General features: G+C 39.6%; 1 protein-coding gene across 2 annotated transcripts in view; it reads left to right on the top strand.

Moving 5' to 3' along the window:
* Positions 1 to 18,844, top strand: part of LOC122654172 (bromodomain testis-specific protein) — a 47,421-nt gene extending 28,577 nt beyond the window's left edge. For both annotated transcript variants that reach the window (XM_043848155.1, XM_043848154.1), the window contains exons 7-8: positions 482 to 865; positions 18,576 to 18,844. In XM_043848155.1, the coding sequence (XP_043704090.1) occupies positions 482 to 865; positions 18,576 to 18,773 (582 nt within the window). In that variant the 3' untranslated portion in view covers positions 18,774 to 18,844. The remainder of the gene's footprint in view (positions 1 to 481; positions 866 to 18,575) is intronic.
* Positions 18,845 to 24,409: the final 5,565 nt, after the last annotated feature.

The following is a 24,409-nucleotide window of genomic DNA, read 5'->3' as shown; positions in this document are numbered from 1 at the left end:
CAGTTTATACTTACAGGAATGTCTATTAAAACTAGGACTCCAACTTATACTAACCAACCATCTGTAGTACGTTCTATTGCCAGTAGGAAATAAGCGAGTCTTTGTATGCAGGCAAATGTGTGTTTGTGTGTGTGAGAGAGAGAGAGAGAGAGCCTTAATACCTATTTGGTTGACAACTGAATAACTCTGAAGACTCTTTACCTATTTGGTAAAGCTTCCTTGGAGCTCTCAAAATAACTAGGAACAAGAAAAAAGTACATGTTAATAAATCAGCTGTGACTAGAGCCATTGTGTGTCCCTTGTTTTCTTTTGTGGGATGCCCTTATATATATATGCATGTTATGCTTTGAGAGTGGTTTTTGTCAATGTATACGTCCTTCCAATGCATCTAATGAACTCCTATCTTATACAATAACCCCACCCCTAAACCATATTTTTTTTTTTCTCTTCCTATCTGTCAATTACCTATCTATTATTACAGGAAACCTCCCCCGTAGATAATCCTTGCAGCGAGGATGCATCATCAAATTTTGACGACTCAGTTGAGCATGATGTTGATGCTGATTTAGAAGAACAAGGAGAGGAAGTGAAACTGGAGACAGCCGAACAGCACAGTCCCAAACAGCAGGAAATGTGTGGGAATGAGATGGACATTGAGAAGAATGAAGCGGGTGAATCGTCAAAGTTAAGACAGGGCAATGGATCTGGGGAGGAACCTAATGTGCAGTCTCAGGTGCCTGAAATGGAGGATCCATGTGTTGTAATCCAACCTGATAATGAGAAAGATGACATATCAGTTCAGCTCAACAGTGAAGGCAAAGCTGTGCAGCATCAGGATCAGGATCCTATGCAACCAAAACGAGAGGTGAGTTGATTTCTCTTTCTCAAACTAATGTTATTTGTTACATTGATTCTACTTGTCCTTAGATCTTGCTTTGAAGGCTGCGTGTTGCATTTCCCTTTTATGGTCTATATTTACTCTCTTATAGTAGTTTACTTGACTGCTTTGCCTCTACCTTGACAAACTTTAAGTCATATTACTAGACCTGAAAATGAATTTCTAAACATTGATACTATCCAACACTTTGTGACTTGTCTTCTTTCCTCAAACAGCTAATTATTGTGGTTGTCAGTTTGGCCTTTACTGTTTATAGTGAGGTGTCTTTTATTTTCTCATTCCGTGCTTCTGCCTCATTTAGTTTTCCATTGATGCTTCTAACTAGTAACAAATCACCTGTGTATTGGAATACTGTTGTAAGGGTATAATGAGAATTAGGGTGTAATATGTTTTTTTTTTTTTTGGAGAATAAATATATTACCAAACCCCAGAAGGGGGCAGGGAAAAAGAGAGGAGGGGGGGGGGATATACAAAGGAGAAGAAGGGGGAAGAGAGAGAGGGGGGGAAACAAAGCACAACACAAGCCGACCTATGTAGAGGTGGGAGTCTGCAAGAGAGAAGAATCAAGGCCCCAGGAAACAACAAGATGCCTGTTCCTTGGGGTATCAAAAAAAGACTGTGAGGAATAAAACTGAGCTTTGAGGAGACGTCAAAAGAGATGGTTTTCCAAATCAAATCAAAAGATCGAGAGTTGGAGGTCCATATCCTAAGATTCCTTTCATCCAAATGTGGTAGATAACGGCACCAAAGACTAGCTTTCCAACAGTGTTACAGATAGTGGATCCTGAGAATGTTGTGTCCAACCAAAGCCATTCTCTGTGAAAGGCGAGGGTCTCCTGCAACAGGGGTAGAGAGGGCTTTTTTCTAGATGGGGGAGGTAAAAGGGCAGGCAAAGAAGAGATGGGCTATATCCTCGTGGCCATTCCAGCAAAGGGTGCAAGATGGGGAGCCAGGGATAGTATGATGGAGAAGGAAGGCTTGGGTTGGGAGGCAAAGGCTAAGGGTTCTCCATGCTGTGAAGCTACGGCGAGGGATGTGGCCTTTGAACCAAACTAACTTGTGCCAAGGAACAGGGGGGTTAGGGCCTCTAACAAAAATCCAGGCTGAACTGGAGCTAATATACCTATGGTTGTATAGGTATATATATTAGAATGTAAGGGCATACTTGTAATTTGGTTTTTGAAGTATCTATAATATAGAGTGGAGAGGGATTGATTCCTCTCTAACTCATTCTCCGGAACTTCTTTCTCCTTTTTTCCTTGTGTTCTCTCCTCCTCTTCCCTCTCTTCTTTTCCATCTCCCTTCTTCCTTCATGGGCTCAACCTACAACTGAACTTTGTATTAGAGCCAGGAACAGGTTTGAGAGTTGAGCTCTAAACTAATCGTGGTCTGCTCTCTTACTTTGGAACCCTAGAGTAATAGAGAGTTCCAAAGAGGAGACCACCATGAGAGGACTTGAATCAAGACTCAAAGATCATAATAAGAAGAGTTATTTGTGAAATTTGGAAGTGCTGAGATCAAATCATGAAGAACAGAACCAGAACAGCCTTGCAGCAAGCCTTGGAAATCCAGTCCCTCTTTGTCTCTTATCTGATCTAGGTTGGACATGGTACCAGGACCATTTGCGTCACCCTAGGGTCCATTATCGAGGACTTCTGCTCCTAGATGGTGATATCTAACCTATTATCTCTGCAACTCAAATTTCTGTGAGATGCTTACCGCTAGATTGGTCATTAATCTGCTGTTTTCTTGATCTAAGAACATTGTAATATGGGTATAAGGGTAGATTTGTCATTAGGGTTTATTGTTGCCCTCGGGGCATTATTGTACTTGTACTCTCTATTACTTTATTATAAATAAAGGTGGCTAGGGTCAAAGTTGCACAAGTCAGTTTTTACCAAATCTCAACATGGTATCAGAGCTGAGATCCATTATGGGATCATGGTTCGAAAACTCGTCTTGACCAGGTCGAGATTCTCGAGATCTCGCCAAGATCTTGGCGAGACAATGCATTTTTTTTTTTTGGTTTTAGAATGTTGTTTCGGTGGGCAGTTGGCCATAGTTGTCTCTGAAACTTTAAGGGATGCTTTTTTTAAGCTTAATAAACATATTTAAATCATCTTCAAATTGAAAAAAAAACACCCAATTTGGTGTTTTGGATTTGCACCCTTGGTTGGCAGTAAAGACCGAACCCTTAATGTAATATTGCCTATTCTCCTCTAAATCAGCCTGGGATCTCATTCGGTACAAGGGCCCCCGCTCCCCCTGGAGAAAGCTGCTTTGGTTCAAGCACCACATTCCTCGGCACTGCTTCACGGCCCGGAGGATCTTCAACAACTGCCTTCCTACTCAGGCCTTCCTGCAGTATCACCACATTCCTGTCTCCTCCTCTTGCTGCCTATGCTGGAACAATGTGGAAGACACTGACCATCTCTTCTTCGAATGCCCAACTGCGGCAGCAATCTGGAAAGGCATCCTCCAAAAATGTTGGCCCGTCCCTAGGAGAATTCTCCCTTTCTCCCGGGAATGGATTTGGATTGATATGACTTTTGGGGGCCAATCGGTGTGCGACACTGTTGGTAAGCTTGCTTTTTGTGCTACCATGAACCACATTTGGATGGAGCGCAATATTAGGAAATGGACCTCCAACTCTAGATCCTACCAGCAGATTTGGAATTCCATCTCCTTCGATATTAGGGCGAAGCTTTCGGCTGCTCCTCCCTCTTTTTGTTCTGACACCCCAAGGAACAGGCTTATTGTTGTCTCCTGGGGCCTCACCTCTGTCTCCTTTGTTTCCCCTAGCCAGCAAAGCTGATGCTAGGGTTTCTTATTTTTTTCTTTGGTTGCTCCCCTTTGAGGGCCCTGTAATTTTCCTTTCTTCTTGGTAATGAATTTCTTATTCACCCAGAAAAATATTGCCTATTCTACACATTGTTTGAATGATATGAGACATAATAGGCAAGTAAAACCAGTAAATTATGCACTAATGGATGAAGACAGATGATATTGAATAAATATTTAAGAAATAGTTAAAAGGCTTCAAGTTTCTACTACAAACCATAAGATACAATGAAGTGTTCACAATGCATATTACATAGACACTCAACCCAAGTTCAATGAATAATACATAAGTCATAAACACCTTACTACTCTAGTCTTCCACGTCTCAACTCCCAACTCCCAACAATACAGTACTATGAGTACTAAGGAGGTCGAGATTCTCAAAATATTTGAGATTTCTCCAAGATTCTTGAAATATTTGAAATTTCGGTCTAGTTATTCGAAACTGTGCATATTTTGTTTCTCATATGTCATCTCGTCTTGAGAAGCTCAAGATTCTCGAGATATTTGAGATCTTGCTGATATCTCGCCGAGTTTTTGAACTATGCAATGGATCAATGCCCTAGCGCCTCCATCCTTCACCTCTCTCGGTTTCTCTTTCTTTCTCGTGGCCCCCCTTTGAGGGCTGCAATTTTTTTCCCTACCCTCGGTGGTGCTTTTTCCTGTCGAGGATTTATCCCTGGTTGTTTCTCCATGATCTAAACCAGATCTGGTGATTGATGTTCATGCGTTAGTTGCTGCTTGCTACAGTTGAGGTAGCATGTATTTTGTGATTCTTTATAAAGATTAGTTCATGGAATCCTTGAGATCAGCAGTCATGGCAGATACAAAAGTTTCTAGTGGTTCAACTGTTTTGAACGAAGTCATGGAACTCATGGTGACAGGTGACTTCCCTTTGTTTGTTGTTAGCTCCATCAAATTGGATGGGAGCAATTATTTGATGTGGTCCAGATCATGCTTTTTATCAATAGATTCTGTGGTTTTTCCAGATATCTCATAGGAGAATCTGAGAAGCCTACAATTGTTGGTCCCTCTCTGAAGAAATGGAGTTCTGATAACTCCCTTGTGATGTCTTTCCTGCTCAATTTAATGAACCCTAACATTGTAAGGGGTTATCTTTTGATGGACACTGCTGCCAAGATTTAGAAGACAGCCAAGGACACCTACTCCCAGGTAGGGAATGATGCACAACATTATGAATTGAGAAAAAAGATTCATGAAATGAAGCAGAAGGAGATGACACTTTCTCAGTACTATTCCAAGTTAGGTATGTGGCAAGAGATGAATTTTTAAGATGATTTTCAAGCTGTTTGTTCTACTGATGCTACAACTTTCAAGAAGCATGAAGACAAGCTAAGGGTGTATGATTTCCTGGCTGGTCTAAATTCAGAATTTGATCAATTTCGGGCACATTTTCTTAATCGTGACCCCTTCCCATCACTAGAACAAGCCTATTCTATGGTTCAATCTGAAGGTGGTCGTCGAACTGCCATGCTTCAACCTGTAATGCAGGAACGATCAGCCTTATATTCTAGTACTGGTTCTACGTGGTCAGGTGATCGTTCTACTTCAGAGAAGGAACTTGTGAAGCGTGAATATTGTGGGAATGGAGCGTCATACCAAAAATTTTTGCTGGAAACTTCATGGGCGACCTAACAATACTCATGGGCGTGGTTGTGGTTGATCAAGTCAGTCCCATGCACATCACATAAAGACTTTGATGCTACTGGCCCCATTGGTGTTTCTTTATCCCAGGATGAGTTCACTTCTGCATCGTTTGATGACCAAGTTAGAGCCCTCATCGCACTGCTACCTCCATGCCGGTTACATCTGAGTCTACCACTTCAGGTATCTTTTTTACTGGTCATTGTGCCTCAATTGTGTCCATTCCTTGGATAATCGACTCAGGTGCAACTGACCATATGACTAGTTCTTTAAGTCATTTTTTTCCAGTATTCTCCGTCTTCAGGTAAAGATGAAGTTCGTGTAGCTGATGGTTCCCTCTCCTCTGTTTCAGGAAAGGGTACTATTCAGTGTTCTTCCTTGTTACCCTTGTTATCAGTATTACATGTTCCTAATTTTTCTACTAATCTTTTATCCATTAGTAGTATTACTAGAGACTTCAATTGCAAAGTAACTTCCCTTCACATTGTCTTTCAGGACTTGGTGGCGGGGGCAACGATTGGTAGTGGTAAAGTTTTTGGTAGTCTCTACTTACTTGACAGTGATTCACCATTGGTTCTTTCTACTCAGGCTCATCACATTGACTTTTCTTCTAAATTGTCCGAATTATACAAGTGGCATCGACGTTTAGGTCATCCTCCACTGTGCACTATAGCTAGAATTTTCCTTGCTTTTTTACAAAATGTGATCCCATCAATTGTTTTGTGATGCTTGTTTGTGTCTTTGCCAAGCAAACTAGAAGGGTTTATTCCAGTTCAGATAATAGAAGTTTAGTTCCTTTTTCATTAATTCATTCTGATGTGTGGGACCCTGCCCGTTGTGTTTCTGTGACTGGATATTGCTGGTTTGTCATATTTATTGATTGTCATATCCAGCTGATTGGATCTATATGATGCGCCATAAGATTGAGGATTTTCAATGTTTTAGGATGTTCCATTGTTTGATTCAGACTCAGTATGATGCATAGATCAAGGTATTTCGCAAAGATAATGGAAGGGAGTATGTGGATGGTGTTTTTCAATCTTTGTATGCTGATCATGACATCGTTCACCAAACTAGCTGTGTTGATACTTCGACACAGAATGGCATGGCTGAATGAAAGAATCGGCACTTGCTAGAAGTGGTCCGGTCTCTTATGTTTGAGATGAATGTACCTGCCTTTTATTGGAGTGAAGCTGTCCTTACAGCCGCATATCAAATCAACCGGATGCCATCTAGAATTTTGCAGTCTCGTAGCCCTATTGAGGTCCTAACTGGGTCGTCGTCCTTTGTGTTTCCTCCCAAGTTCTTGACAGTGTGTGTGTTGCTCACAACCATCGACTTCATGTGAAACTTGATTCCCGTGGTCTTTGGTGCATTTTTATTGGGTATTCAGCTATGTAGAAGGGCTATAAGTGTTACCATCCCCCTTCTCGTCATGTGTTGGTAACAATGGATGTTATTTTCGTGGGATACAAGCCTATTATCTTGTGTCGGAACCTCTTCAGGGGGAGTCTCCTGCTCTAAGAGAGAATGATAAAAATGTGCCTTTGGTGGTTCCTCTTGATTATAGTCCGGTACTTCACGAGGAGGAAAGTTTAGTTGAGAAGGGGATGACTAATAATGTGTAAGCACTGATGTTATAGTTCAAGGGGAGCCGAAATTAGCCAGAGTTTATTATCGACGTCAGCAACTGGTGCTTCTATTATTAGTTATCACCACTACCATAGTAATCAAGGCGGGAAGGCGAGCATGGCGTTTTAGAGGGTCAAAAATCAAGGCTACACCACCATGGCGGCAAGGCGACCAAGGAGACTGGACATAGTCATCAAATCCAAAACAAAGCTTTCTATCAAATCCAAGGTTGCTTAAATCTGATTTCTATCTCAAAGTTAATTTGGTGTGCACGAATGTTGTCAAAATGGCTCTGAATGAAAATAATTTTTTAGACATAAAAACATATGAATATTTTACCATACTTTTGGTTTTTAGCAATGTTTTACCATATTAAGATTTATGGAATTTATAGATTTGAGAAAAACCCTAGCATTAGAAACTTGAAATTTTCACCTACCGCTGAAAATCCAATTTTTGTTCTTGAACTGGTGGGTTGACCTTTTGTCCTTTAGGAATTTGATTTTTTAACTATTTTATTGGATTCAAATAGGACGGTGTTTGCTTATTTATAAATAATATCTTAAGTAAATTGTTAACAAAACAGGAATTTCGTGAATGGCTTGAATGATCAATGAGATCAGTCAAGCTCTCTATTTATAATAATAATAATAAAAGAGATTACAAAGGAAATACTGTTTACGGTACTGTTCACGTGAACAGTGTCACAACAGCCCAAATTACAATTCTACCCTTGTTCAAAAGTACATAAATAAAGCATAAATAAAATACCAAAAATACCCTTATAATATCGGGTAACACATCTCAACACTCCCCCTCAAGTTGGGGCATAGATATCACACATGCCCAACTTGACTAGACTAGGATAAAACAACTTCCCACTCAACCCTTTGGTGAAGACATCAGCCAGTTGATCTCCAGACTTCACAAAAGGGATACAAATCTGCCCACTCTCTAACTTCTCCTTGATGAAGTGTCTGTCAATCTCCACATGTTTGGTACGGTCATGCTGCACTGGATTGTGGGCAATGCTAATTGCTGCTTTGTTGTCACAGTACAACATCATTGGAAGATGAACAGAACCACGGATATCAAGGAGTCTGAAGCCACAGTAACTCACATATGCCCTGGGCCATAGCACGGAATTCAGCTTCAGCACTAGATCTTGCCACAACATTTTGCTTTTTATTCCGCCATGTGACCAGATTTCCTCCAACAAAAGTACAATAGCCGAGGTAGATTTCCGTCAGGGTTACCACCCCAAGATCTCGTGTAAGCCTCAATGCGAAGATGGTCATGAGGAGACAAAAGGATCCCCTTTTCTGGAGCTGACTTCAAGTAATGGAGAATACGAAGATCAACAGCCATGTGAGTGGAATAAGGATCATGCATGAACTGGCTCACAAGACTCACAGCAATGGCAATATCTGGTCTGGTGTGGGAGAGATAAATCAGCTTGCCCACCAATCGTTGATATCTGCCCTTATCAACAGGTTCACCATCCTTCTCTTGCAGACGGGTAGTAGCTTCGAAGGGAGTGTCACAAGGATGACAACCAAGCAAACCAGTTTCTGATAGTAAATCTAGAACATACTTTCTCTGGGAGAGAAAGATGCCTTTTGGAGAACGGGCAATCCCAAGAAAATATCTTCGCTGTCCTAGATCTTTTATGTCAAATTCCCGTCCCAAGAAAGCCTTCAGGTGAGAAACTTCATCTGTATCATTACCAGTCACAACTATGTCATCAACATAAACTATGAGAAGAGTGACCTTTTCTCCCTTTCGCTTGATGAACGGAGTGTGATCAGCATTACTCTGTTTGTATCCACAGGAGACCATGGCTTTATGAAACCTACCAAACCATGCCCGTGGAGATTGCTTCAACCCATAGAGTGCCCGTTTGAGCCTACAAACTTTCCCATGGGTCTTGTCAGAGGAAAAACCCAGAGGAACGTCCATATAAACCTCCTCTTCCAACTCCCCATGAAGAAATGCATTTTTTACATCCAACTGCTGTAGGTCCCAGCCAAAGTTGACAGCACAAGACAATAAGACCCGGACAGTGTTCAACTTCGCAACAGGGGCAAATGTCTCCTGGTAGTCGATCCCATAAGTCTGAGTGAAGCCTCTGGCCACAAGCCTGGCTTTATATCTATGCACTGTTCCATCTGGCTTCTGCTTGACAACAAATACCCATTTGCACCCGACTGGTTTCTTACCCGAAGGAAGAACAACTATCTCCCATGTCTCATTTTTAAGTAAGGCCATCATTTCTTCCATCATGGCTGCTTTCCACTTTGGATCTGCAATCGCCTCCTGCCATTTCTGAGGAATAGAAATAGGGGAAAGAGAAGAAACAAATGCACGATAGGAAGGAGATAAAGCATCATAGGAAACAACATTGGAGATGGGGTGTTGGATGCATGACCTAACGCCTTTACGAACATCGATAGGTAAGTCAAGGGAAGGATCCTTACCAGATGATGTAGCAGGGTCTGGATCTGGATCAAGTGCAGACGATTATGTAGGTGGTATGGTGGTGGTGGTAGTCTCAACTTGTCCTGTGCGCTCCCGGGTATATACCTTATCAACAGGGATTTGATTGACTGGTCTACGCTCCCCCTGAATAGGAGCCACTGTAGGAGTTGAAGTTACAGAGGGCTCCCCCTGAACAGAAGCCGGAAGAATAGCAGACACATCTTCAAAACCCTGATCCTGCTCCCCCTGAAGAGGTGTCTGGGAATAATATAACAAGGACTCATGGAAGACAATATCCATGGAGACAAAAGTACGACGTGAAGGTGGATGGTAACACTTGTATCCTTTCTGGGTCGCAGAATAGCCTATAAAAATACACCGAATGCTCCGTGGATCAAATTTCCCATGAGGATGATGATTGCGGACATAGCAAACACAACCAAAAACTTTGGGGGGAACCACAAAGGAGGAGGAACCCTGGAGGAGATCAACGGGGGAACGACCATCAAGGACACGGTTAGGCACACGATTGATGAGATAAGCAGCGGTAAGAATGGCATCACCCCAGTAGTGAGAAGGAACCTGCCGTGCAAACATAATGACCCGGGCTACCTCAAGGAGATGTCTATTTTTCCTTTCAGAAACCCCATTCTGGGTAGGTGTGTCAACACAGCTGGTCTGACGGACAATACCATGTGCAGCCAAATAAAGTTGGAACTGACCCTCCATGTACTCTCTGCCATTATCACTGCGTAAAATGCGCAAGGTGGCATTGAATTGGGTCTGAACCATACGATGAAATAACTGAAAACAGCGGAAGACCTCACTTTTATGGCTCATCATGTACACCCAAGTGGCACGAGTATAACAATCAATAAACGAGACAAACCATCGATGACCAGAAAGGGAAGTACAACGGGCAGGGCCCCACACATCAGAATGAACTAAAGCAAAAGGAGTCTCACTTCTTTTATTTAATGAAGAATAACTGGAACGAGTCTGTTTGGCCAAAACACAAGCCTCACATAAAAACTCATTCCTATTACAATGCTTAATCAAACTCGGAAACAAAAGAGACAAAGTACTAAGGGATGGATGACCAAGCCGACAGTGCCAGAGATGAAGGTCAGGAGACGAGGTGGACTGTAAATGATGAGCTGTAGAGGAAGCCGAATGCAAAGTAGAAGGCTGACCCGGGTCAAGTAAGTAGAGACCACCCTGCATCTTACCACCCCCAATCGTGCGCCCCGTCTCCAGATCCTGTATGACACAATGAGAAGGGAAAAAAGTTAGTTTGCAGTTCAGATCTCTAGTTAGACTACTAATAGAGAGAAGGTTGGTAGAAAAGGACGGAACATGCAAAACAGATTTTAATGAAAGGGTAGGTGAGCAGCGTATTGAACCCTTCCCATTAATAGGAGAAAGGGAACCATTAGCTACTCGAACACAGTCTTTGCCAGAAGATGGAGAATAAAGATGAAATACATGGGAGGAGCTAGTCATGTGGTCAGTGGCACCGGAATCTATAATCCAAGGACTGGATACAGCCGATGCACACAGACTATTGACTGGAGTACCTGAGGCAAAATTAGAGCCAGGAGGGGCAGCAGGTGCAAATGCCGTAGTTGAGGCAGCGGAAGAGGCCTGTAGCATGCGACAGAAAGCTAGGAGCTACTGTCAAATAGGTAGACCGAGACCACTTCAGGTAGTTAGAGCCATCAAGTTTGATTAGGGTAGCAAGGGGAAGAAATCAGTCCGGGGCTGGCCATCAATGCCAGAAGAGGCCGAAGAAGAATCTGAACCAGTCATTGCAGCAGGTAACCAATCTTCAATGAAGCAGCAAACAGCCAAAAAATATCCAAAAAAAAATTATGGAATCGACCCCCAATAGAAGAGGGCTGTATTGGAGCGAAAAATCTCAGATATGTAGGCTGGGAATGATGTCGAATGAAGGCAGCAAGGGTGCCAATCAGATGCAGTAGGAACCAGCAGCCCAACCCCAAGATCGATTAATGTCAGGGTTTTTTTCAAAACCCTGAGAAGAGAGATCGATAAGGGGCTGGGGTCTTCAACCAATCTGATGAAGTGAATAGGGGCTGAGAACAATATCAAATAAAGATCCCACAATAGAAGATGCAGCTGAAACAGATGTAGAGGCCTGATCTCCAAAAAAAATTAGGAATCTTCAAATCGCAGACAGTTCTTCAGCTCCACTCGATCCGGAAAAAAAAAAAAAAAAGGCAGAAATAAGGAGGTATGTTGGGGCAGCAGCTAGATCATTACGATCACCTCAGTAGTGCTGCCCTAATGGGAGAAGAAGAACCAAAAGAAAGGAAGAAAGAAAAAGGGAAGAAGCTTGATGGAGGGAAGGAGAAAAAAAATCGAAGGGAGGGAGGTGGGTTTTGAAAACCTAGATCAAGGTGTATTTGGCTCTGATGCCATGTTAACAAAACAGGAATTTCGTGAATGGCTTGAATGATCAATGAGATCAGTCAAGCTCTCTATTTATAATAATAAGAATAAAAGAGATTACAAAGGAAACACTGTTCACGACACTGTTCACAGTACTGTTCATGTGAACAGTGTCACATCCCAAATTACAATTCTACCCTTGTTCAAAAGTACATAAATAAAATACCAAAAATACCCTTATAATATCGGGTAACACATCTCAACATAAATGAAATAACAAATATAAAAACATTTACTTGAATGGTATTAGGCATAACAAAGTGTCTGTCCTGGTTTCTGGCATACATAAGTATCTATATTGGTTGCGAGCCAGGTTTCCCCAAGTTTCGACGGGCATAAATGTCGAAACTCTCGAAATTACCAACATCTCGGTCGAAACCATGCATTTTTTTAAGTACCTGGTCAACTCGTCTCAGAAACCTGCGAAACTGAGATATCTCGGTCGAAACCAAGATTTAGATCCAAGTTGGAAAGAATGACACATGGGATTTGGTTTCTCTTCCACCACATAAGAAACTTGTGGGGTGCAAGTGAGTATTTACTGAAAACAGAAGGCTGATGGAACAATGGATTACAAAGCTAGATTGGTAGCCAAGGGATTTACTCAAACATACGACATTGATTACCAAGAGACTTTTGCACCGGTTTCTAAAATGAATATTATCAAAGTTATCATCTCATGTGCAGTTAACTTAGGATGGGAGCTCCTTCAACTAGATGTTAAGAATGCATTTCTCCATGGTGAGCTTGAGGAGGAAGTTGATATGGGTATCCCTCCTGGTGCAAGCTGAAACATGCACTATATGGGCTGAAGCAATCACCCAAGGCCTGGTTTGGTTGTTTCCCCAGGGCTATGATTTCAGTGGGATACAAAGAAAGTAATGCTGATCACTTTTTGTTTATCAAGCGTGTTGGTGATCATATTACTATCCTAATTGTATATGTTGACGACATTGTTGTCACTGGGAGTGATCTTACTGAAATAGCTAATTTGAAGGTCTACTTGGGCAAGGATTTTGAGATCAAGGATCTTGGCAAGTTGCAGTATTTCCTTGGTATTGAAGTGGCTTGATCTACTAGAGGTATATTTCTTTCTCAATAGAAGTATACTCTAGATCTCCTTTTGGAGACAGGCATGTTAGGGTGCAAACTAGCTGACACCTCTCTTGAGGCTAATGCTCGTCTTAAGAGTACAGATGGTGAATCTGTTGATAAAGGTAGATACTAGCGGTTGGTTGGATGACTTATTTATCTATCCCACACTCGCCCAGACATAGCCTATGTTGTTAGCTTGGTGATTCGGTATTTGCATGACTCTCACACGGAGACAGTGTTCCGTATTTTATGAAATTTGAAGTTCGTTCCAGGGAAAGGCATTCATTTTTTGGCCCCATGATCACATGCGTGTGGAGGCATTCATAAATGCAGATAGGGCTGGTTCACCAGATGATCGACACTCCACATCAAGTTACTGTACTTTTGTTGGTGGCAATCTTGTCACCTGGTGTAGCAAGAAACAGGCTGTGATTACAAGGTCTAGCGCCGAAGCTGAGTTTAGAACCATGGCACATGGCATTTGTGAGTTATTATGGCTTCGGGGTCTTCTTCATGATTTGGGAGTTCCAGTTCAGGTGCCAATGTTGTTGTACTGTGACAGTAAGTCAGCTATTAATTGCCCATAATCCAGTTCTGCATGATCGTACGAAACATGTGGAGATGGATTGACGCTTCTTAAAGGAGAAGCTGGAGCAGGGTCTTATTTCTATCCCTTTTCTTATATCCCGTGATCAGTTAGCGGATTTCTTTACAAAAGGTCTTAGTAGTAAGGTTTTTTCATCCAATTTTGTGCAAGTTGGGTATATGTGACATTCATGCACCGGCTTGAGGGGGGGTGTTGTAATATGAGGTATAAGGGTAGATTTTTCATTGGGATTTCTTTATTGGTGCCCTAGGGGCATTATTGTACTTGTACTCTCTATTACTTTAATATAAATGAAGGTGGCTAGCGTCAAAGTGACACAAGTCAATTTTCCCCAAATCTCAACAAAGAACTTTATCTTGGTCAGTATATGATCCTATTTGCTGAAACATGATATAGATTGAAAGCTGTAGTAGATTCTGTTTCTACCTTGAAATGTTACTTGGTTGGAAATATTCTGTGTTCGTAGTATGTTTTGTTAACTGAAACTAAGCATTCTGTTGATGGGAAGAAGATTTGTTAGAGTGTGGACTCCCCACCTGATAAGAGTATCCAACCTGCTTCCCTTGTGTATTTGTGAACCATGTTTGAGATCGGTGGATCAATGGATTCTTCAAATGATGGTACAAGTAGTGTAAACCCCAGTTTTTTCTCTATAGAGCACAAATACCCAGATTTCGTTGGTCAAGTTAGACAACACCAACGACCTAGATTGGGCTGAATGAGACTATCCTTGAGAAGTTATGGGAAGATAGGGTGTATATAAATGGAGAAATCAAGGCTCCAAGTCCCAACAACCCTACCTACCAAAAATGGGAGACAAAGAACTCCATTGTGATGGCATGACTGATTTTCTCTATGAGGCCCAAAATAGGTTGATGGTTTATAAGGAAAAATACGACTAAAGACATTTAGGATAGTGCTGCTCGCACTTTTGACCTAGTGGGTGACTCAGCCTAAGTCTATGATCTTATTCAAAAGGTCATCACTATGAGGTAGGGTGACATGTCTATTTCGGAAGATTATAACCAAGGGATTGGCCTTTGGGTGGAGTATGATAACTAAATAACCTCTAGTTGTCCAAACCCGAGGACGAAGCCATGGTCTATAGACCCTTAGAGAAGGAATACATCTTAATCCTTCTTTGAGGCTCAAACCCTGAATATGAAATGAGTTCAGATCTTGGGTAAAGCTCCTCTTTTGTCTTTGAATGAAGTTTATGAGTACTTACAAAGGGAAGAAACTCAGCAGGTAGCAATGGAAACAACCCCCTCCCTCGAGAAATCCGCTCTTACCTTTACCTCAGAAAAGGTTTGGCGTGGTGGATGTGGAGAGTAGTACATAGACCGGCTTAAATGTGAATATTATGGAAAATTTAGACATACCAAGGAAACATACTGGGATATTCATAGTTGTCCACCTAGATATACACCTGTTGGTGCCATACGAGGTGGCAGTATAGGGAGACCACGAGCAAATTTTGTTGTGGTTGATATTGACTCTTCTGGGAGTGCTCCTACTTGGGGGTGAGCCACATCCAGCTGGTTGTTCTCTCACCAAAGAAGATATAGCAGTATTCCATCGAATTATTGCTCAATTGGAAAACTCCACATCTACCTTGGATGTATGATGCAGATACACTACCTTGGACTGACCCAAACCCATTTGGGTATCCAGATGGAGATGAACCGGGTCCAGTTTGAGTTTTTGGAGTCTAGTAGGATTTTAGGAAGTTTATTTTATTTGAGAATTATTATGTAATCTTTTATTTTGGGTAGGATTCATAAGACAATAGCTTGGTAGTTTCCTAGTTGGATATGTTTCCTACCCAAAATAAAAGATTACATAATACTTTCCCAAATAAAAATCAACTTCCAAAAATCCTGCTAGACTCCAAAAACTCAAACTTGACCCAATTCATCTCCATCTGGATACCCAAATGGGTTTGGTTTGGGTCAGTCTAAGGTAGTGTGTCCGCATCAATGTAAGCCAATTGTAATTGGAAATGCACTACCCTCAGTTGTTATGCTAGCACTACATCATTATACATATTTTTTATTATGTTTACTTATTTACTCGGAACACTTTTCTTCTTTAATACCCGCCAAATTAACTCTCTTTATCAAAGCTTTTCTAAGTCAATAAAGACCATTTGGAGACCTTTCTTACATTTTTAAATCTTTCCATTAGTTTCCCAAGCAAATAATTAGCTTCCATCATAGATCTTCTTGGTATAAGACCAATTGGTTATCCGAAATAATAGTTTTTTTTTTAATCTTAGTTGGGTTTCAATTACTCTCTCACATAAGTTGATAGTATGGCTTTTAGTCCCACTATAGTTATTATGACGAATTGGTTATGGTTGTTGTTGTATAGTTATTATGAATCTGAATTTCATGCTTCTCCTCCATTCATCTTGCATTTTTCTTATGCTCATAATCATATTAAACAACTTCGTTAGCCAATATATTCTACTAATTCCTAAGCTCTTCCAAATTTCTATTGGAATACCATCTGGACCTACTACTTTACCTATTTTCATTTTCTGTAAAGCTTTCTTTATTTCATACCTTTTTATTCTCTCTCTCTCTCTCTCTCTCTCTCTATATATATATATATATATATATATATCTTTTAGATTTATGGTTTCTTGATGATTATTACTACCTTTTAAAACACTATTACTTTTATTGCTTTCATTTAGTAAGTTATAGGAATAGTTTTCTCATCTCCCTTTAACTCTCTCATCATTTTTTGATACATTATCATCTCATAATGCATCTAATATGGTTGAAATTTCTACTCTTCCTTTCCCTCATTTTAGTTAGTTTATAATTAACTTCCCCCCTCCTTGTGTCTAATTTGTTATAGAGATCCTCATATTTCTTAGTCCTGCTTTTCTTACTATCTTCATTTCTAGAAATTTTATACTTTTTTTTAAATCTCTATCATCCTTAGTCCTTTGTCAAGTTTTATTTTTTTAATTTTAGCGGTTGCTTGAAATTCAGCATCCCACTGCCAAGTTTCCCTATATGAATGTCACCTTTTAGATTCGCTTAGAACTTCTTTAGCTATATTCTTAATATAAGTAGCCATCCTGTTCCACATCATATTCTTGTCTTCATCAGTTCATCAAAGTCCCACCTTCCATATGTTATTAATTTGTTTGTAAATGCCTTCATGTTTTCTCATTTTAAGTTCCACCACCTTATCCTAGGACAAGTAATCTCATAATTCCTACGATTTAGTGTTTTAAAACTCATATTTATAACCAATAATCTATGTTGTGTGGTTAAGCTCTCCTTGGCATAACCTTACAATCTTCATTTCTATCCCCAAACCCATATCCTCCATGAATTCTTTTACATCCTCTACTATTGCTTCCAATATTCCCATTTAGATCTCCTATAATAATCATTTTTCCTTGAATAATTTCTTCAACTTATCTATCCATGTGTTCCCAAAATTGTTTCTTGGTATTTTCATCCTATCCTATTGGGGGTGCTTAAGCATTAATTAAATTGATTACCTAATACAAGTTTGATGGATATTATCCAATCACAAATTCTGTTAACATATACTGCAATGTTTTTTGAATCTTTATTTACTACTATTCCCACTCCATTTCTATTATTTTTATCCTTGGGATACCAAAGTTTAGGATCTTGTATACAAGCTATGTTAAATCTCTTTCCTCTCATTATATCTACCAATTCTATACTCTTTCTCATTAAGGATCCTATGTTCCAAGATGCTAACCTAATCTTATGCTTTTAGACTAGTTTCTTTACCCGCACTCATCAATGGTGCAAAAACCCTTGCCCACTTGTTGCTCCAACCAGGTGCTGAAGCGGTTCATTGCTTACAGGACCCCTACACAATCCACTATTTGTGGGTCATAGTGTGGCATGTCACTTTCGGGGGATGCCTATAAGGTAAAAAATGGTAAATTCTAGGATCCACACTAAAAGGTTTGGCTAAAGTTTTTACAATGCCAGCTGATGACCTGACGCACCAGCCCTCCTTTATCCAGGCTTGGGACTGGAAGCATAAAATACAGGCAGAGTTTTTCACATAATTATTGTATTTTCATTAATGGTTTCAGTTGTAAATGCTATTTAACAGTTTTTAGTTGGGCGTCATTTATTCTTTCAGTGCTTCTAACTCCTTCAGATTTCTGTCATTATTTCTAACTAAGAAATTATACAGTATGAGCATATAAACTTAAATAGAAATATGCATATTCACATCGATATTCTATTTTCATTAATGGTTTTTAGTTGTAAATGCAAATTTGCCATGGTTATAGTAGTTTGTTTCCTGAATTTTCCTAGACTCTGCACCTGTCAGCTCTGGTTCTTCTTTTTCCTCTTAGTTTCTGTAACTAAAAGGCTTAGCTTCGGCATTTAAGTGGCATTCTTGGATTCTGGTTGAGAAGTATTATGCACAGATGCATGCCTAATATGCATGCAAAGGCAAAGGCACTATGGAATCTTTGCTAGCAAACCAATGAATCTTCTGACTGATATTACTGGGCATTTGTCATTTATTTATCCTAGTTTGAACCATTGAAAATTGGTATACAGGTGATGCATGTTATAGGATGTTTTGTGTTGTCTGGCAGAGCTTGATAATCAGGCAATGAACATCATTAGTCAACTGTGTATGTGCCATGGATGAGATAGTGTGCTACTTACTTGCATTGGTCATTTTCCTTGTTAAGTGGCATACATGCCATGATGAGATAGAGTGCTACTTAGCTGCATCGAATCAATTTGCTTCAAAATTGGCACACAATTTACTCAACCAATTACAAATTTTGTACGGTCTATTTTTTTTTGGTTAAGTACGGTCTAGTATGTGAGATCACATTTTGTGAATTTCTTACAGGATTCACAAGACAGGCATCGACACACTCAAATATTTGATGATGTTCTTCGTGAGAATCCTTTGGTTTTGGAGTTATGTGCTACACTTTTTCCTGACAATTCTAGGTCTGTTTGGACTGGGTCTCATTCTCTGGTCCGTCGCCGTAATTCGATTCACAGTGGTGCCATTCATGAGGCAATGGCAATGTTTATGAAGTAGCTTAAGTTCTCAACTGACTGGCCATGGCACATGTCAAAATGATCAAGGGAAAGCAGTGCGGTGATGTTTGAAACTTTTAGCTCCTGTATGTCACAGAAGGATATACGTGCGATGGGTGAGGTAAGTAACCCCAGGTAGAATTCCTCTGTCACTACTAAACCAGGTTGGCCAATTTTGAGCCATGTTAGGTCATAGTAGGTCCAATCCAGTCCATCCTGATTACTTGTCGAAAAATGCAATCTATTGGAACATTAGATTCTTCTATGGGAAGGTTGAAGATTTTGATGAGAGTTCCAAAGTTATTCTGTTAAGCCAAAACAGGATAAATGAACCACCCTTTCTTTGCTGCTGTGGTAGAGGCTAGTTACTCTGTTAAGCCGAAACAGTTATGGATGCTTGGCATACACCACATTATTCCTCTACCTTCTTTTTGCCATGTCATAGGTTCCAGCTGGATGGTTCTGTACTTGACAAGAGGACCAGATATATATGTCATTAAAAAAAAAAAAAACCATAACTGATGGACAGGTATACTTTGTAACTTAGCCCTCAATAGTGGGAGAAAACCAGAAATTTGTACAGCTTGGAGGGTTTATATTTAACTTTATTAGTTGATGAACCCATACTGATCATGCGCCGAAGCTGTATTGCTGATTTATCGTAGAAAAATGGATTAATTAAAGGGGATATCTTGTTTAGTGAATGCAAAGAAAACTTTGCTAATTATCTCAGTATTGTTTTGTTTATCATGTATTGATAACCCAAATGGTGTTAGAAGTTACCCTTGTGTTCAAATCAACCCGATTACTAGGGTTACATTAAATACCAAAACATTCCATGTGAGGTGGACGCGTGGAAGATGCGACATCCAATGGTGCTGAGCTCGAGAAGAAAGAAAAGCACACAAAAAAAAAAACTGGGTCAATTGAGCTCGCGCCGTTGGATGAAGCATCTTTCATGTGTGACCTCGAATTGCACCGCACTTGATTAGGGAATTGGAGAGGATTTTAATCCAATGTTGGAATGGGACGAGTACCCAATCGGCTTCGGGGTAACTAATCACGTTCATAAATCCCTCAACGACATAAGAGTGCCAGACTTGACATGCGTTCTCTTTCTTGAAAATCCTTGTCATCCATTGCAACCTTTGCTGTTAGATTAAAATTTTCTATGAGGTGATGATGTTTTCCCACCCTTTTGATTCAGTGGCAATTTTAACCGATCTTCCTTGCTTTGAATCAAATTCTAGGGAAAACTATTTGTTTTGAACCCCTTATTTGGGTGGAACTTGGGAGGGGTTTTTTTTGCCACCTAGTAAAGGGGGTTGATATTTGGTTGGATTGCTTGCTTGCTTGATTCGCCTCAACATTGCATCTAACTGAAAGGCCTTTTTAGAATTCGAACTGAACCAGTTGAATCAACATAAGGTTGCATGGTCGGTCTCCATCGATTCTGATTCGAATCGTCGCAAGGATGAGCTCCAACTCGCTTGGATTCAGTCTACTAGGAATTGGGGTCAATCGGGAGTGGCGTGGTCGATCAATTCCGAGTCGAATTGGCTGATTATGAAATGGGAACGGCTCAGTCTGGGTGTTGTTTCAGTACTACTGTATTTAAGGGTGGCACTTAAGGTGGATTTAATCAAGTTAGCCTGAACCCAATGCAGAATAAGCATGCATTCACCAATACATCCAAGTCAATCTGTCCTTTCACCTGGGATTCACATGCCATGGTAGCTAATTTATAACTTATATATCTACGATGATTCTCCTTAACCTAAATATTTACAGGATTGAACATAGTTAAAAGTCTTTGATATACTATAAAGATAGTAAAAAAGTTCCCAAGCCAGCACTGCCTATATAAACACTATTAAACCACTTCGCTAAATCACCAAAATTTGTCTATGCGTCTAGCTCTTCGAATCCTAATGCCATTGCCCCTTTCAATCCTTGCTGGAAGCCTCTGACCTAGGGGTGTAAATGAATAGTCGAAATCTGTTTTCATATCCGTGTCTGTATCATCCGAATCCGTCCGAAAGCTATATGGATGCAGATACAGATAGACTATAGTTATCCGAAAAGCTATGTTTACATGTAACCAGATAAAATATTCGATCCGTATCCGTTTAGCACTATCCGAATCCGTTCGAAAGCTAATCGGATGCGGATATAGCACTATCCGAGCCGAATCCGATTCATTTACATCCTTACTCTGACCTTCACTGCTTGTATATATCCTGTAATTCCAAAATCCACATATCTTCATGACAAATACCAATTTCTGCTTGTTAGGAATTCCTGGAACCAAAAATTTTCGAAGAAAGGTTTTAAATTTGGGGTAAACTATGACTTTCTAAAGAACTTTCCATGCCTTTCTGAAAGATATAAAGCCATGATAGAGTTGAAATAAGTTTATCATGAGATGTACCATGTTTAGATACATCGTCAGCTACAAGCATTCATGGAAACCTGCCTTGCCTTAGTAAAGGTAACATCATCTTTTTGTTTTTTAATGTCATTCCAAACCCAAGATCCATTTATTAAATTAGAAGATGGATCAAGCAAAGACTTATTACGAAAATACAAACTCCTTATAAGAATTGAACAATCTCCAAGCAAGTTTAATTAACAATCAATACTTATGAATCATATAAGTATGAATCGTAATCCACTGCATCACTACATTGCTTTGGAATACACAAAGAAGACCAAGATAGAGAGGTACACACAAGTTTCTTTTCACCTGATTTCTTCCCCAACCAAAAGGAGGAACTAATAGAGTCTAATTCTTGACTTTTTTGTTTGTTTTTTTTTTTTTTTTTCTAAAAAGGAAACATGACATTAAATACGTTGCAATAGAATGAAATGCTGACTTAATCAAAATAGATCTACCAGCTTGATTACGAAAAGGGATCTTCTAGGAAGCTAATTGATTTTTAACTTTATTAAACACAAAAGATAGAGTTTTAATGGGTGTTCCCAAATAAAAGGAAGAATTACTTGTCTCACTCATGGTTCTAGTGCATGGTATTGGAACGGGTATCAGTAACCCGGAAAAATACGGTATCAAATTGGTATTGTTCGTATTGCATTGTTATCGGCCAAAATGATGAGTCAACATACCTTTTTGGTATCGGACCAGGTATCGATCCGGTATCAGCCAAATAAATAAATAAATTACAAAAAATCCCATAAATAAAAAATAATAATATTTGTCCAATAAAACAATAAAATCAATTACTTTTGTATGATAAACGCAAACATTCACTTGATATATTTTTTAATATTTAATAGTGACATCACGTTGAATTTCATATTTTGTGCAATTTGTCCATGATTCTGTTTTAAAAATGGTTTTTTTAAAACCATTTTACCTCTTGTACATATCGTATCACTGATACGATATCGACACAATATTGGGATCGATCACTTGCAAATACGATACCAATACCTCAAACCATGTTTTTGATTTTGAAAGACAATTTTTTTCTTTAATTTTTGAGTAAAGAAAATCACAATTCACAAACTCATAGAAACACACTCCAGGGAAAAGAAAAGTAAGAAAATGCTTCAAAGTTTTCTCTGAAAAATATAAAAAAATGCCTATTTATATAAATGTCAGTGCCCCATTGGCCAAGCAAGGGTCACTTTATTAGGACTTTGGAAAGCTTGAATGTGTGATTGAAATTGATGTGAGAAGTCTGACGATGATTTCAAAACTCAGAAATTTAACATTACAATTTAACGCACTTTAGGGGATAGGATGCATGGACAATATCGACGATACCACCCGATACCATAATTGATCGGTGAAAACGTTTCACGTTCCAGGATCAGCCTAGTATTGAGATTGGACAACTGCAAAACCGATATGTATCCCCCGATACGGGCGATACGATACCGATACTTAGAACCATGTATAAAGGAGAATGGTTCTCAACAATTTATGATTTATTTCAATGTGTTTCGATTTATTCTTTCAGAATGATGATAAAATGAAACAATTTTTGTTCTACATTTAATAATTTGCATATTAAATGCCCTGTTTTCATTAACATGGTCCATCACTTCCATCCACCACGGTTTGATCATTGAACTTCGAAAAACTCACCGAGCCCATCTGAGAAAATTCTGAGATGGTCTGTGGCCTGTGGGGAGCATTAAATGATTTTAATTGATTGGGTTGGGCTTGAGCTTATCGAGTCACGGGCTGAGACCATCTCAGAATTTTCTCAGATGGGCTCGGTGAGTTTTTCAAAGTTCAATGATCAAACCGTGGTGGATGCAGTGATGGACCATGTTAATGAACACATTTGGATTGATTTGCATTTGAATTTGTTTAGGGTATTCGTATCAGTTTAGAGATATCCAGAAAAAAAAAAATTATCCAATCTATATAGATTTTTTTAATTAATAATAAAAAATTAAATATTTAAGGATCGTAAGGGTTTTTAAGATTCAACAAGTTCTAAAGAATGAGAAAATGAGAATCATAAGACAATGACAACTAAGAGAAATGGATTGAGAGTGAAATCGTATTTGCCGGTAGAGAAAAGTTTGGGTTACACAAGTCTGATAAATGAACAAATAGTCAAAAATCTAAATTCGATTTACATCCAATCCATATTCGATCCATTTACATCTCTACACGCACCCCTCTAGATGCGGCTGCTCATATAAACAAGGGGAACCACCTAAGGGTGTCAATCTGGTATGGTACCGGTATTCAGTACTATTTCGGTATGGTACAGAAGTCAAATACCCCATACTGTTATGGAACCGTACCGGATAAATGGTGAATTTCCTATACAGATACCATATTGACTCAGTACGATTTCGGTATGATTTTTATGCGGTATGGTATTCGGTATTATACCTATATATGGTATTCAATATGTTTAACTTTTAATTTGGTACGATATCGGTATTCGATAAAATGGTATGGTATCGGTGTGTACCAATGATTTTAACCTTCATACCGATACCGTACCATATTGAGTACAGTTCCATTTTTTCATACCGATACTATACCAAATTATATTCAATATGATACAATATAATAATACGGTGTAGTATCAGTTGCAATATATGATTTCGGTCCCGGATTGACACCCTTAGAACCACCTAGGATTCCCATCCTTAATCGATGAGTCCCACAGAGGTCCCTCTTGTTTGGGTGCACATATTGGGTAACAGATTCCTTCCTTAACTCAGCAGTCAACAGTCAACCCCACCCATTCTGAGGAAAACCCATAAAGGATGACTGGGAGTTTTGCCCACTAATTAGTAGGTGTCATATCAGTACTGGAGTCCACTGGTGAAAAGCATATAACACCCCCCCCCCCCCCCCATTTTAGTTTAGTTTCAAAGCAGCAAGATGTGCCAATAAATACAAATTTCTTTATTAAAGGTCGTGTGACCATTCAATTGTCTCTGTAACCATTTCTAACTTATTGACCCAGTTACTTTTGGAATCCTCTTCATGGATTTGATTCCCTCCCCTATTCCCTTTTGGGCTTTGCTTAGCTAATACGCACAATAATATACTATTATAGCGGATCATAAAGCCCTCCCTCTAATGCTCCCAATACACAATTTTCACAATTTTGTGCATTTGAGAGAAGAAGAGGCCCT

The sequence above is a fragment of the Telopea speciosissima genome, chromosome 3 (assembly GCF_018873765.1).
Source record: "Telopea speciosissima isolate NSW1024214 ecotype Mountain lineage chromosome 3, Tspe_v1, whole genome shotgun sequence".
NCBI lineage: Eukaryota > Viridiplantae > Streptophyta > Magnoliopsida > Proteales > Proteaceae > Telopea > Telopea speciosissima.
This window is presented reverse-complemented; position numbering and strand designations above follow the sequence as displayed.